The sequence below is a fragment of the Triplophysa dalaica genome, chromosome 25 (assembly GCF_015846415.1).
Source record: "Triplophysa dalaica isolate WHDGS20190420 chromosome 25, ASM1584641v1, whole genome shotgun sequence".
NCBI classification, from domain to species: Eukaryota; Metazoa; Chordata; class Actinopteri; order Cypriniformes; family Nemacheilidae; genus Triplophysa; species Triplophysa dalaica.
In genome coordinates, this window is record NC_079566.1 from 10,321,670 (window position 1) to 10,338,119 (window position 16,450).

At 37.6% G+C, this 16,450-nt stretch overlaps 1 protein-coding gene across 1 annotated transcript; it reads right to left on the bottom strand.

Annotated features, from left to right (window-relative positions):
- Positions 1–479: 479 nt before the first annotated feature.
- Positions 480–15,812, bottom strand: nudcd1 (NudC domain containing 1). Its single transcript, XM_056742061.1, has 10 exons — positions 15,544–15,812; positions 15,060–15,214; positions 13,249–13,437; positions 12,731–12,914; positions 11,876–12,064; positions 8,394–8,601; positions 7,298–7,442; positions 7,093–7,218; positions 1,231–1,390; positions 480–1,111 (listed from the first exon to the last, which is right to left on the bottom strand). The coding sequence occupies exons 1-10, from the start codon at positions 15,656–15,658 to the stop codon at positions 825–827; spliced, it is 1,758 nt and encodes a 585-aa protein (XP_056598039.1). The 5' UTR covers positions 15,659–15,812; the 3' UTR covers positions 480–824.
- Positions 15,813–16,450: the final 638 nt, after the last annotated feature.

The window sequence follows — 16,450 nt, forward strand, 5'->3', positions numbered from 1 at the left end:
AGGCACATCTTTTAGGTTAGTGACAAATTCTATTTGAAAGGTCTGTGATAGAGTAAAAAAACAACCCGGTAATGTCCTGGAAAGAGATAAATTGTAAAACCAAAAATAAACACAAGAGACGATGGGATTCTATTTGTTGTTGACAGCGTTACACTTTTCTGGGAAATCAGAGTATGAATGGCTTACCGATATCTGCATATTGAGCATCTTTTTTAAATATATAAAAATGTACACAATTGAATGTTAAGAGCTAGCATCTGAAACATGCTATAGCAATATTAGACATTGTGATTTGTCTTCAGATGAGCATCATTTCAGACGTGTATGACATTCTTTCTCCTGCAGAACACAAATGGAGATATTTTCAAGTTTATCGGTAACCAAAAACACTGGACTCCATTGACTTCCATTCTTTTGACACAAAAACACTGAGACATTTCCCCAAATATCTTCTTTTGTGTTCTGAAAGCTGAAAACAGTCAGAGTTCTATAGATGTTTATTTCAGCATATATCTGTTATACATTCTAATGATAATGACAACTTTGTTTTTGAAATTTGGAAAAGCTTTAGATTTTGTCTTCAGGGGGAGGCTTGAGCATACATTTTAATTCTAACTTTTAACATGTGAAGATGACTACTAACAATCAAACATAGACCAAGATATACCAATTTCATACTAACTAGGTCCTGAAGTTTGACAGTCAAGTTTAAGTTTCGACCAGGCTGAATTTGCACCAATGAAATCCATGCCGTACATACAGAAGCTGCATACTGAACCACCTGGAGTAAATGGTTGAATTGTCCTTCAGGAATATTGGAATGATCAATTGTTCACTTTCAGAACAAACATATTGTTGGCAGTGAGGATAAATAGTCTTTCATTACTGGCCCTGAAACCCAGCACAGGGTTGTTGGTATCCAGATTGGCTACCTGTTGCTTGGCAACCTGTCCGACCTGTCGGCCCTGTTTCCGGTTGAAGAGTACAGTGTCGACCGGCGAGGGTTGGCGGTAAATGAAGACTCGTCTGAGGCACTCGCCCAGAGCAGCATATGAGAAGTTGGGTGAACAGGTCGAGAACTTTTTATCACGTTTTGAAGCTTGAACATAGCCTACATGGAAAGATTTGTCAAAAAGAAAAAAAAATGATTTTTCGAATATATGTGTGGAAAATAAACGCATACAGGCTGTATTGGAGACACGGAAGTTATTCAAATACAGTCGTCCTCACCGAGTGCATTAAAGGTAGCGATGTGCTCCCATATATCATTGTCCTGGTCTGGCCGCGGCTGCCACAGCAGAGCATCGACATCGTGTCGCAAGCAGAAAGCAGGCATCTCAGATGGATCAATGTTCACTGAGAAAAGAAACAGGTGGCTTCCAAGGCTCACCTGAAAGTCATGAAGAGCAACATGGATGATACTGTTAAACCAGAACGAAATCACGGAACATACAGACACAGAAAAAATTAAGAGACTATAACAAATTTTACTTTCAAATCAGCATTTAGTTTCCTGTTTACATATTACTGTTGTATTTTTTAAAAGATAATGTCTGTTCAGAAAACAATGTCTGTCAGAAAACGTGTTTTCTTTGCAGTATTTGAGGTCTGAAAAAATACAGAGCATATTTTCTGTTATTTTGACCAGTTTCTCCAGTTTTCATTTTTGCAAAAAGAAACAATATATTTATTTGAAAATTGGGAGGAATATTGTTTTAGTAGTTCACCGAATGAAACACAAATTAACATTTTAGCTGAAGACATGCCTTAAAATAGTAAATTTTAGGGATGCACCGATCTGTACATTTTGGCCGATAACGATAACCGATAATTTTTCAACATTGGATGCAGATAACCGATATATTGGCCGATATACAGTATCTGAATTTTAATATAACATTTTCTGTGACTGAAAATAGTTTTTTTAACCTGAAAATCACGTATCAAGCCTTCTGTACACTAATGAAAGATTCATTACCTTTTCTAGTATAATGTTTATTTAATAAACAAATTAAAGATGTTCTTCCAGAGCAACCTAGCCAGAAGTCTAACAGGTCTCAAGACAGAAGGCATTCAGACAGCAGTCTGATTCCAACAATATGTTTTTGTTCCTATAATTTACACATTCATAAATATCTACATACTAAATCAACAATGTTTGCAAATAACAGTAAGTGAATGATCACGACAGAAAGACAGTCCTGTACTGGATTTTTACTGTGAGCAGCTTGTAGCTGAAGTGGTTCAGCTAAAGGAAATTATTCATTATTTACAGACTATAAATATCGGCCTAAATTTTATTCTCGGCCGATACCGATAACATTTATCGGATGATACCGATATGGCCGATAATTTATCGTTCATCTCCAGTAAATTTTAAAATCAGAAAAATGGTCTCTGGAATAGCATTTCAGTAGGAGACATTCTTTTGAGTCATAATTTAATGTTCCATCACTTTAACAGAAAATGAAATATGCAAGATTGTCATGGACATTTTCATTGAACACACTGTTATAATGCAACCACCGGAGATGAAAACATGTTCGAACAGTCAAAAGCATTTTATTCTCACGGATGTGAGGTAACATTTCCCAATATGAATCACCATACGTTTCAATGCCGAAATGATTCATGTGATGACTGCTTGATGCTCAGTGATATACCTCCGCTGTTACACAACCTTACATCTCCTGATTTCCGGTCGCTGAATGCTGGCTGCCAACATCCCTTTGAAACTGGCACGTACCAAATGCCTGCTGTTCTGCTCACCGATGAATAACTGCATATTAAAAACCAGAGACCCAGAATCGATCACAACTGGTGAGAGCTTCCTCTTAAAATGTCAACGCAGTCATTTGGACATAAAACGTCGGGAAGACTTTTTAAAACCGTCTATAGAAATCCACTGTGACTGAGATTGAAAGCGATTAAGTGATGTAACAATAAATAAAATGCTTAAATGCCAATGAACACTACGTAGACTTAAAGGGATAATTCACTCAAAAATAAACATTCTGTCACTTATTCACCCTCATGCCATTCAAATCCCTTTAAATAAATCTTTCATCTGTGGAACACAAAAGAAGATATTTTAAGAAATGGCTTAAGTGTTGTATGGTCACCAACGTTCTTCAAAATATCTTCTTTTGTGTTTTGCAGGAGAAAGAAACTCATACAGGTTGAAATGACAAGAGTAAATGATGACTGCATTTTCACTTTTAAGTGAACTACCCCTTTACATTATAATTCCAAATTTTACTGAGCTATAAAAAACATAAAATACACACAAAGACTTATAATAAAAAAAAGACCATTAAAATCATTATTACATGAATATTAATGACTGACACAACCCTGCGAAAGTACTGCCAAAATAAGGCATCATAACAGACAGCACAATGTAAATGACTTTAATTGTCCACATAAAAAGCTCACCAAGTTTTAAAACAGAACTCGTGCGTAGAAGTTGGCTTGTTAAAAAGTTATGCTGTTGCAATTACGGTCTCGACTGTCTCTTCACGGCAAAACCCAACATACTGAAGCACAAAACCCACTTCAAGACACTGTAATTATGAGAACATTGTGGAACGTGTGCCTCTAGCATAGCGTTTATGAAAGAGCGAATGTAAGCGACCTCATGGTCTGTACACTCATGCCGCCAACACCGGCACACAATGAGAAGAGGAGGAGTGCAGATAATGAAACACATTGAAAAATAAAGACCCTCAGAAAGGCACATTGGCTACTGTTCCGGCTCTCGCCGAGAGATTGAAATGTTTATGGCTCTCCACAAATGGGCACCTGACTGTGCCGGTTGAAACGGTTTCACAAGAACCTTACACACAGTCTTGTTTAATTCATGAACACGGGATGACGTGCGACTCAAAAATAAGGATTTTTTCTCTGAGTGAGAATTTCACTTTCCTGGGCGTTCCAACTAAACGCTTTAAGTAAAACCCAACATTTGTTTTACATATACATTTTTATTTTTAAAACTGAGTTTTGTTGTACATAAAACAGGAACAATACCCTATAAAGTGGTTTGTTTCACCAGGTATTGCCATCTCGAGGTATAAACTACACAAAAGAAGCTGACAAGGGCCCCTTTCAAAAATCTCATCCTGAACCCCCTAAATAAAATTGACAGCCCAAATGGGGATTTAGCTTTCAACAAATGGAGTCGTTGAGTTACGTGTAACTTCAGACCTCTCCACAAATATTAAAACAACATCCCTCCCTATTTTTCACAAACATGACGTCTGCATCTAATGAAAAGCACTCTGATGCTGTCAATGATGCTGAGGAGCTCTTGAGATACAAATCTACAGTAAATGTCAACCCTCTCATTCGGTCGTCAACGTCGAGGCTCGTCGAAAGCCAAGCGGCGTCTCAGAGGAGAGGAGAAAATAATCTGAAGTTCTTTCAGGTCGGTTCCAGTGCCCAGCTGAGGGACACAACCATGCAATCAAAAATCTCTGAAGAGGTTGACATGGGAACAGCTCTCCTCACAACCTGAAAGAGTGAGGCTTTGAAACCTGCGAGCCTGAGCCTTCGGAAAAGGTCAAAGTGTTCCGCTGCATCAATATAAGTGACTTAAAGAGAGTAAATGGGACAGTGGGGGCGCCGAGTGTAGAGGTGGAATTTGTTCAATGGTGAAGGAAGGGACTGAAAGCCTCCAGGAATGCACTGCGCGTGAAAACAAATGTGAAATTCAGGCCGAGAAGGACCATAAGTATTTGTTTACATCAGGGTTTTTCCTGCATAGAGAAATTGGAGGTGGGCACCTCCGTAAAATGTTGTGTCGCCTCAGACTCACGGCAAATTAAGTCGGATGTCTTCACAAGAAATGCTGCATGCATTTAACAGACTGGCATTTGTGACTGCAGTTAATGCAGTTGGCCACGGTGGCGGCGCTGTTTCGTTATCAGCACACTGAGGCGCAAAAAAAAGAGTTGCAGAACAACAGATAACTGTGTTTGACGGCTCTTTGTTTTGCATCCAAATACATTTAATTTCTTTATTTTTTTTAATTTACATGACATACATCATTGTTGTGTCTTTAGCTGTTTAGTTGGATTGTGAATCAGAGTATACTGTACACAGCAAGTTCGCCAGTATGAACGCACATTGCGCATACTGTGTGACTCATTTGAACTGATTCATTTAAAGGAGCATTCCTTTTTTTGGAAATATGCTCATTTTCCAACTCCCCAAAGTTAATGAATTGAGTATGACCGTTTTGGAATGTATTCTGCCGATCTGAGGGTGTGGCGATAGCACTTTTAGCATAGCTTAGCATAGATCATTTAATCTAATTAGACCAGTAGCACGCGTTCAAAAATGACAAAAGAGTTTTTATATTTTTCCTATTGAAAACTTGACTCTTCTGTAGATTTATCGTGTACTAAGCAGGCGGAAAATGAAAAGTTGCGATTTTCTGGGCCAATTTGATGAGGAACTATACTTCCATTCCAGCGTAATAATCAAGGAAGATACCTAACTTGGGACTAATTTCAGGCACTGGGTGATAACAATTCCCCAGCATCGAAACTCTTTGGTCATTTTGAACGCGATGCAATTGGTCTTATTGGATTCAATGAGCTATGCTAAGCTATGCTAAAAGTGCTATTCCCAGACACGGAGTTCGGCAGAATACATTCCAAAATGGTATAACTGAACTGAAATTACCATATTTTCAGAAAAAGTGGAATGTTCCTTTAAACTATTGAACTTTTCAGTCACTAACGAATATAAGAGATCAGCGAGTCATTTAAAGTGAACCACAGAGAATGCAAGATGTGAATAAGTTTAGTAAGACTGACTGGTTAATTCAGTGGGCAATTGTGGGCTGAAAATTTGTTGAAAATGATTAAAAAAAGCTTTATTTGATCAAAAAAGTCTGTTTGGTTGAATAAAAGTAATGTTTTACATAACTTAATAATTGTCAATTTCATCTAATTTAATTTGATGTTTTAATATGTCAAAATCACTTTGGTTAAGCCACTTACAGGTATGTAGGCCTACGTGTGTGTACAAAATCAGGATGGCACCACCTCCGCTTCATTTTGAGCCAGGAAAAACCCTGTAGACCCCTGTCCAAAGGAATCAACATGAGTTTTGTCTCAAATTCATGTCATTGAAATGACAAGTCAATTATGTTATCGATTCCCCACCATGCCCTGACTGTTCATATAACAATGAAATCCAGCTTCCCTAAAATTTATATTCGGGTGAAATTAAGTGGACTCATTGTCCAGTATGAGCAGGTGAACAAAAGTCATTTCTTGATCAAACAGTCTTTTTAAAGCAATTCCTCTGAAATAAAGCTTTCATGCGCATGATTACAAGATTAAATGAGAAAAAAACGACTAAAGTTGATTTGGGTCATGACGTCCGTTTACACCATCATAGTTTTGAATATGAAACATTAGATTTGTAATCGAGACAGATCTTCAGTTAAGAGTCTAAGAGACACAATCAGCACTTTAAATGCAGTTATGTTATTCATAGCACAAGACGACAGGAGAGATACTCAATATTTTCACATTTCTGCACATGCAGTTGTTTCGAACGAAAACCTCATTTCAAAATTCATTACGATCTTAACACAAGAGCTTAGATTTTGTAACCCATCCGGGAACATGCAAGATAACAGAGATATAATGGTTGTGTGAAGCAGGTCAGCATCAATTTAAATATTGATGGAAAGTAAGAAATCCTGCAAAAACAGATCAAATGAAGTGGACCACAAGCTTAAGATCTATTTTCTTATAATGAAATAACACAAAAAAAGTGTTATTTGGTGGTTAAAAAAAGCTATTGAGTCTCTATATCCAATAACTTGTTTGCAATAATCTGTCCCAGAAATCATAATAAAATGAATGAAAAACATTTCCCTAGTAATAACAAATGATTGGTCAACCAGCAGAAAAGTAACATACAAGAGTTCAGCCGTGGTCGAGAATCCTTTATATCTCAATTATGACACTGAGAAAAGAGCCTGGCCAATTAGAGATGACATCTGGGCTGCTAAGCCCCACCCACTTCTCTGTTTTATGCTTCTATCTCCATTGTTCGTGTCTATGGTCTTACCACATGTGTGGGCTTCATGGTGGCCCCATCGAAGCGCATGAGCGCTGAGCTGTCCTCTGGAAACATGTCACAGTCCTCCAGTTCCTGAGCATTGCAGGGGGGTTTGTCCTTCTCTGGGTTTGGATTCTAAAGAGTCAAAGTCAAAACATAAATTTGCGGTAAAATCGCACTAAGGAAAATGAAAAGAAGCAATAGAAATACTGACCAGGTCTTCGGCAGTGAGATATGAAAGTCTCTGATGAATCTGTGATTTTTGTTCATCACTAAATAAATACTCTCCTCTGTGGTCGCCCAGAATAAATTCGGCCCAGAGCGGACCCTCGCTTCGCTTTTGGAGAATCACTTCTAAACTGCGAACACAAAAACGATTCTGCTGATGAACACATGATCAGACATCATACTGCACAGTGTATCTTAAAAACAGAGCGATTTGAATAATAAAGAATTTACATTATTTTCAATTACATAGCTGACTGAATCAAAACAAACTTTGCTTTATGGTGTTGACAAGTGCGAGGCTTAATCAAAATTAATTCAGTTTTGCTTTCTGTGCTCTGCGTACAAGTACCATTAAGAACGAACATTGCTGTTTCATTCTATGCATCCAGGAAACAATATCTTTTATATAATCCATTACGTTCTACGTCTCACAAAGAGGTTCTCCTCGGGTCGCCATACAAATGCAAATAACGCTGACACGGACAGCTTAGACAACAATAAATATAAATACGCACGTACACACTTGAACGTGAATGCAGGCGGTGCCCGGATCCTCCACTTCACGGTACGAGAGGGGTCATCGGGGGCCTCTTATTAACATCAAGGAAGTGCAAACGTGACAACATTGCGTGCGTGAGTTAGGGTCTCAGGAGCAGAACATGATGGAGCAAGATGCGAAATGATTTGGAGAGAGGGATGTTTATCAGGAAGTGGAAAGGGCAGGGGATGGAGGAAACTGAGTGGAAATTCAAATCAACTCTAATTACGCTTCTGAGAAACGCTTCAGAAAAAACTAGGCTTCTTAACACGTGCCGTGTATGTGTGGGCAGGCACGCCGACAACTGACGCCTCTTGTTGCGCGCATATAATGTGGGCGGTTGTTCTCCACACGCATGAACTCGGAGTTTGCCAAAAGCCTTTTGTGCACGTACACAATATACCCTAGCCTTTGCCAAAACTTAATGTTGAGGTTTTTAAAACTCCGTTTAGTTGATACAATATAAACGTTGCTTTTAAAAGAACAACTGACAGAAAATTCATGAAATACATAAATTAAGAAATGATTCTAATATTTGGCTCACCTCTTATCATCTTTAATGGTCCAGGTGCTGGCCTCTGGATCTACAGGTGCGAACAGCTGCCCGTCCAGCAGGGGTGCGTAGTCCCCCACTCCCACCCGCAGGCAGTCCACTGTGAGTTTGAAGCGGATGTCATCTTTGGTGGTGCCTTCAGGCAAACGCACGCAGGCGGTCACGTCTTCCTCTGTTTGCTGCCAGAAGTAGATGGGGTCTGAACAATAGAAGACGTGACAACTGATTTAAAACAGACGTTTAGGGCTGAATCTACAATTCAATTAAATGTCCTCCAGACTTTAGCATGAGGTTTTGCCTTACGGATAACAATTTTTGACATAATAAAACATCTAGCCTTGTTTTTTCTGTTCAATACCGCTGAATTCTGATGGTGATCTAGGTTTGTAATACAAACTGATGAGTTCTCTAAATGCTGGGTCACCGTGTCATTACAGCAAAAGATGACAAATTGTAAGAAAGTGATAACCTGTGTACTTGTGTGGTTCTATTTGGTGACAGAAGACAGAATTTTGTGTGAACTTCTCTTATTCACTGTGTTAAACATAATGTTACATCGTCTAGGGTTATATTGGAATTTTATAAGCACAGGAAAACAGATGTGACCCTGGTGACAGATGTGACCGAACCTCCTTCCACACAAGCCTTACCATGTACAGCTGCCTTTAATTCCACCTCAGGTTCAATCATTAAAATATGACATAAAACGTTAAAAATGAAAAAAAAAATGAAGTATTTATTTGACAAAAGTATCTGGCAAAATGAAAACTATATACCCTTTAAAAAGGATAGGAAAAAACTGAAAGAAAATAAAACATTAAAATAATATTAATAACTGATAAAATTGGAGTCAATCCTGTTGTGTTTTCAATTTGTTTAGAGTCTTGACTCAGAAATGTCTGAAAATTCACTTGAAAGGGATTGTTCACCCAAAATTAAAATTCTGTTTATTTATTTGCCCTAAATGGGCGATGACATCTGGTTGGTTGCTGAAATTCTTCCAAATATCTTCCTTTGTGTTTGGCAGAACAAAGAAATGTATACAGGTTGGGACCAATCTGAGGCGTTAGTATCGCTTAAAAACTTTTTATTGTTCATTTTTAATGTCTAAATAACCCTCCCTCTAAGGGTATATGAGGAATTCCCTACCCTCTTAGATTAGAAATGCTGAACCCCTTAGTGTTTTTAAATCGTCCCTTAAAACATACTTTTTTAGGTTAGCGTTTAGGTGATTTATGTGATTACTCTGTGATTTATTATTTTGACCTTGTATTGTTTGATGTGTTTTTATTGCTTGTACTTTTGTGTGTATCTCTTTTACTTCATATTTGTATATGTATGTAAAGCGCTTTGAGATGCTGCGTTTAAAAGCGCTATATAAATAAAGTTTATTATTATTATTCGTGGCTCAGAAATCTGATTTCTTTGCAGGTGTCTATAAACCAGTTTTATCAGGCGGCATGACACTATGGCTGAATATAAACATGTTTAAAGATTTTTTGCTATCTTATGAAATTTGATCCCACGACAAGAAGCATAATCTACAGAGAGGTAGGTGAGGAAATATGGGAACGGTGAGATCAACAGAGATCTCAATCTCACCCTCCCACAGTTTTTGCTGTGATGGCAAAACCTTATTATTGAAATTGGACAATTTTCTCGAGTCGTATTGCGGCTTTAAAGTGCAATTGGGTATAAGAGCAGCATGCTCATTATCTCCTTTTGTGCAGGCCTAGTAAACTTATACCCAACCGGAGTCTTGTGGAGCAAAACAGCATAATGAAGAGAAGGGCAAGCGTATTCGTCATGACACCTTAAATCACTCAAAATCACAGTATGAGTGGCGTCGTCAACCTAAAGACATAACCCATATGACTGGGAGGCAGTATAAATGTTTCTGTTATTTAGTAAGCGCTGGACGCGACAAATATTTTATTAATGCATATTTTGTATGTATTAGGAAAAGTGTGAGACCATAACACCTAATTTTCATTTTTGGGTGCACTGTCCCTTTAAGTCCTACATTTAGACCTTCATGTAGTGTGTGTTTGTGACATATTTACTGATATTAATCCTGATTGTCCAATATTGATTCAACGTCAAGTCTTCTAAATGACACTGTATTGTTTTTACCGTCTAAAACCCTGTCTCTACACCGACGTGACGCTACATTACAAAAGACTTCAGAAACGCATTGGAATCTATTATAATTTTACATTTTGTCAACACTGGATGGGGCTGTCATGTCGCATCGCGCCGGCCTCGTCCGGTGTAGACATGGTGTAACTCAAATAATCTCATTCACTGTAACAGTTTGGGTAGTCCATTTACATTTAGATCATCAACAAAATTATTTCTGATGTGAATGTGTGTTATAACACTTAACAGTCTTATGTGACTGAAGAAGGTCGACCACTTTTTCTGAAACAAGCTAATGCATTTCCATTCTATCGGCGACCCAGTGGAGTATCTCACTAAAATGAGCAAGAGAGAAAGACGACGAGCCGCGCACTGTTCTTGTGACATCACTCCTTTATATCAAATAAATAGACTCAAAGGATGAACAGAAAACAAATGGCCTTGAAAAGTTCTTAACTAACACGGGTACGGGAGAAAAACAGGAAATGAGAAGATGACGTTGGGATGAACTACTTTTCTTTTTAAAGGTCTTTTTAAATGAATTTTAGATTCATATGCATAGATTTACTGCTTTATAAAGTAAACTTCACCATTTCCGTATAGCTAGAAAGTGAATATGAGCAGCTCACTATAAAAATGGATCTTGGTGATGAACAAAACAAATATTTGCAATTTTTTGGCATGAAGAAAATGTCAAAGCATATTCTCAATATGCTACATCAATTTCAATAAATAATTTGAAGCACTGGCGATTGTTTGGCGTGGACATGTGAAAACAAGAAATATCCTTGCTATGCATCATTTACACGACCAAAATCTTTCTTAGCAGAAAGATTTCTTAGCAGTATGTCATGTAACCGCCCTGTATCTGCATAAAACAGATTGACTTCCATCATGTAAAATAAGAACTGATGCTCACTGTGATACCGAGACACTGTGAAGTGCACAGTCCTCATCAGAGACTATTAGAGGAATTCTTTTTGAATGATTCTTTCTGATGTTTCTATGGATACAGAAAGATTTGATTCGCTCCGTGAAAGTACGAATTGTCAAGACGGCAGCGCTCGAGAGTTTCTAGGTTGATTGGTGTCTTCAAATCTCTTTCCTTGTGGGTTTTCAAAACACGTCTTGAGTGCCGCAGAGGCATTTTACTCTTTGAAAGTTTATACTAATATCATGGGATATCTGAACTCAGAACAAAACAAAAGTAAAGAGATGTCTGTGTCCACTAGATGGTATGTTCGTCCTGTGTGTTTCTCTGGATATTATTTTCTCAACATTTGCTTAGTTTTGTGTGCGTGTTGTTTCAGTTTTTTTGGTGTGGGGTTTCTCACCCGACTTCTCCACCTCCATATCTTCAACGTGAGGTTCTTCAAGAGGAACTCCATCAACCTCAGTGAAAGTGAAGGGTTTGTCGGAGGCTAAGATCACTCCTTTACCCTGAGGCTCCACTGCAGCGTAGTGCGGAACACATTTACCCTTCATCATCCTCTTCTTCCTCACCTCGTATTTCTTCTCCTCACCTACAGGGAACAAACCACTTATTTCACTCAATTCACCCGAATCCCTCACAAAACGACATATACTAGATATTACACATATGTCCGCCCCATACCTAAATATTTGATCAATTTCAGAATGTCATGTTCTCATACATAATGTCATCAAACAGTGTACAGAGGCCACAAAAAGAATTTGGAAACCAGAACATTTGAAATGCACTTTAGTCGTTCATTAGATAACAAAATTTCAAACTAGGAAACCTTTTCTTAGAAGTAAATAAACTTTTTGAGCAATTTTTGGAACCTCCTATAGCAGAATACCCCCAGATGTATTTCATCACATTACCTAACAGAAACATGTTCTTAAAAGTGACAAGATAGTGTAAAAATATGCATCTATCGTTTTAAAACTGGAAATCTAAACATACATTTTTAAAGGAACAGTTCAATGGTGGCCAATAACTGTTTGGCACAGCAGTCGTGTTCATTAGAACAAATAAATGTATACATATTTGGAAAAACTCGAAGGTGAGAAAATGACCAACTTTTTATTTCTGGGTGAACAATCCCTAATGTTTTGCTTGAAAAAGCTTTGTGGAAACTTTTTTTAACAAATGCAACTTTTTATATTTTGCTTTGTAACATAGTAACATTAATTTTAAACGCTAATGCATCATTCAATCTCACCCTCTCCAACAGAGCTGTCCACTGTGACCCACTCCAGCGAGACTGAAAAGCCGCTGCCTTTGGAATCAGACGGATCTTTCTGGATTCTCAGCAGCAGCACTTCAACAGTGTGAACGTGAGCGTGCACGTGAGTCAGGCTGTGAACAATGAGGAACGGCTCTCCTAGACGCTCGCTGAACATCGGCTGGCAATAAAAAACAGCATACAATGAAAATGTTATGTGCACAGTAGAAAAAAACAATATCTAGTGACAAGATGCAAATTCAGGCAAGTAATATAGTGGATTATCTTAACTGTGGCTTGGTTGTGGTAACCAAGCAACACATGGACTTTGAATGAGTCTCATTTTTATTAGTATGATCAGTTGGTCTCATAGCCGTATTTCTCTAAAATGTATTATATTTGTTGCATCAATCTGCTTCAAACCATGAATTAAAACCCTATCATTTGATATTTAAGAATTCTTAGATAACAGTATAATGCCATAATTAACACTTGTGGTCGATTTACCCTCGTACCTCCCATTTAAGATGTGAACTCTCTCCTCTATTGCTGGTACGCAAAAGAATCAGCGTCCCGGTACCATCTGACACCGCAGCCCACGTTGCGGAGGTCAGACTCAGAGAGGCACACACCTGCTCCCCCTCACATGAGCCTGGGGCCGATTCCAGATGAAACACCTCCCGAGGTTTGCCTAAAGCTGTGTCCTGCCAAACATCATATAAAAGACACCCGTAAAGTTTTCTGCAAAGCTGCTTTGTAACAACACACAATGTAAAAAGTGTTATACAAATCAAACTGCACTGGATTTTTTTAAATTAAGATTATTAATGAACATTATCTCTGACAAATAAAGTATTTTATAGTAAACATACCAATCACAAAAGAGCATTTGATTTAAAATTCCTCTTACACACACATAGAAAGCACAAGTCTCCATTCGTGCTAAAGACACGAGTCGGCTTTAGAACAACCATTATGCCATATGAACATTAAAGCAAATATTGTGTCATGTCATGCCTTGCTTATGGAAAAATATGAAAATGTATAAACGCATAAAGGCTTTTAAGTGACAATCTTACGGTTACTGGCCCAGATCTTAACACAAATCACCATATAAAATGTTACCACAAATTGTGCAAATACGATGTAAACGTTTGTCTCCACTAACCATTTACTTTTAAATAGCTTCCAATTAATCTGTAAACACCAGCTGCATAACAACTGACAGATCATCCATTCACTAAACTATTATAAATAAACCAAGCATCTGAAAGTACATCCAAGTCTAGATTTGAACTCCACAGGCTGCAATTTGAAAAGGATTACAATGAACTTGATAATCAATTTCTCTAAACTGGACAGCGATTGGCCATCGGTTGCCATGGTGATTGAAGCACACATCAACTACTCTCTCAGTTTTCATTTCTTTCCCAGAGGTCAAATGCCCGTGTCCGGTATCTCAAAGAGAAAAGACACAGTCCCATAAAGAGAGAGCCTAACTGAGGTATTCTAAATGGAAAGTCTAAGTCATCTCAAGCTGTACTTCAACAGCAAGAGTTCAACAAATTACAATCAAATCATCATCAGCAATAATTGTACAAAAACTTTTACAAAATGTTACATGTTTCCAGACTCTACTGTGTCGTGTTGACATTATTACATCTCTAGAAAATTAACCATTGCATTCTCTAGAAATACAATGAATGCCTTCAACGTATGGAAGAAATTATACAGTCTTCGGAGAACTGTTATTAGCTTTCTATTTATTTAAGAGCTGACTGTGGTTTAAAAAAAGCAAAAATGTACAATAAATAATAACAACACAAATCTTGTCCAATCATAAATAAGGAAATAAAGCAACAAGTTTTAGCTAATGTTATTATCACAATACAAACATTAGACATGACAGCCCTCTGCTGGAAGAAATAAAGGACAACACCGTACGCTTCCTCTGTTCAAGGGTGTTCTTCTTCTTCTTCCAGCCGGCTTAATATCCCACAATGCTCAGCATGTTGTAATATTTTTCACCAATAGTTTAGATCAGTGGGACTCAACCTTACACAATAATAAAATATTCTAGAGCTTGGCATAACTAGAGAGACGTGTATCCATTATAAAACAACCAAACACTAAATAATATCTTGATTTTTAGGTGCTTTGGCTTTTTTAATAATGTTTAGTCATCTTAACATTTGTGCTGCATCCGATAAGAATACTAGAACATCTTTAGAAACATTCATATTAAAATATAAATTAAAAGGCACACTCTGTAGCCTTGTATTATCCTTTTTTCTCTTTCAAAGGAAAGATGTGTGAAGAGACTTGCCAGTGTGACTGTGAAGTTCAAAACCCGTCCCTTGTTGTCCACGAAGTACACACTGTCTTCATACCAGGGGTCAATCTGAAGGTAGTTGTGCATTCCAATTGCTCTCATATGGTCCAAAGTGTACTGATCGTCTTTGAGCTTAACCTCAGCCACAGCTGTGAAGACAAAGATTACAATATGATGGAGTTAGTGACAATTGATGGCTTGCAGAACACCTCTTAACCCATAAAATAATGAAAATAAGATATCAGAACACATAATTGAGCAAACTTTAAGGTCATACTAAAGTGCACATGGTATATAAATCTGCACATGTAGTAACCCTATCCATAGTGTGACACTATAGATTGTAATAGTGATATCATTTGCACGTGCAGTTCACAGTAAATGCCCCTATGTTTGCATACAAGACCGTTTGACACCCTTTGAATTACAAGAATATAATAAATAGAATCAACCAGGACACATTAAGCCATTTTCTCACCTGCATCCAGTTCTACATTGTAAACTGGAATAGAGTCCAGGGAAAGCCTGTAACTTTCAAAGCTGGGATCGAGTAACTCTCTGTTTACCTTCAGCGTGTAATTCGGTAAAGACATATTTTATAAAAATGACACTCATAAGATACTGACTATAGGGTAAGCTCGAAAGGGTAATAGAAAAGAGAAATGTAATATTACTGGCAACAGGAAATAAGCATTAAATGTAATTCACGCGTTTGCAACTTGTCGACCCGGATGCGTTGCCATTGCATGTCGGAAGACACACCGCTGGGGATTGTGGGAAATTGAGTACCTACAAGTTTTGTTGGTTTAGTCAGATTTTTTAATAGCGCACCAAGCCACGTTAATGATTTTTAATGCAATATATTGGAAAAATAAACAAAGAAACACGCATTTACTGTATGTGACGTCTGTGGTATGCAAACCATTAAGCAGATTACGGCAACTACGCCGTGGTAGCAACGAAAAACATTTCCTCAAAGAATGAATGACGACGCTAGATCTTAAACTATGCAATGCTAGAATGTGTTGTTGTCATCCAGTAATCCGTGTTTCATGACAGGCTATTCCATTATGTCTTGAAAGGCTTTTTTTGCAAATCTATAATAGTACATTTTTCTCTATTCAAATTTGCCATAATATGCAAATGTTACAAATTATTCATGTACAAGTAAAACAGAGCTAAATAGGCCACACGTCATTTTTGCATTTTAGCTTTATAAGCAATGAGTTTTCTATTAAAAATGGGGAAATAAACATAGAGTTATGTATGTGATAAAAAAGGAACAATGTGTTTGAGAGACGACAAAGTTTTTAGGATATGGGTCAATGACGTGACATGTATTTTTTGTGTCCAAATTCATTATTTTCCTAAAAAGAATTTGAATA

Coding starts and splice junctions, on each gene's coding strand:
- nudcd1 (XM_056742061.1), bottom strand. CDS start 15,658: ATGTCTTTACCGAATTACACGCTGAAGGTAAACAGAGAGTTACTCGAT. Junction 13,438..15,059: donor TGAACTTCACAGTCACACTG/GCAAGTCTCTTC, acceptor GATGTTTGGCAG/GACACAGCTTTAGGCAAACC. Junction 1,112..1,230: donor CGCTACCTTTAATGCACTCG/GTGAGGACGACT, acceptor CTTTCCATGTAG/GCTATGTTCAAGCTTCAAAA.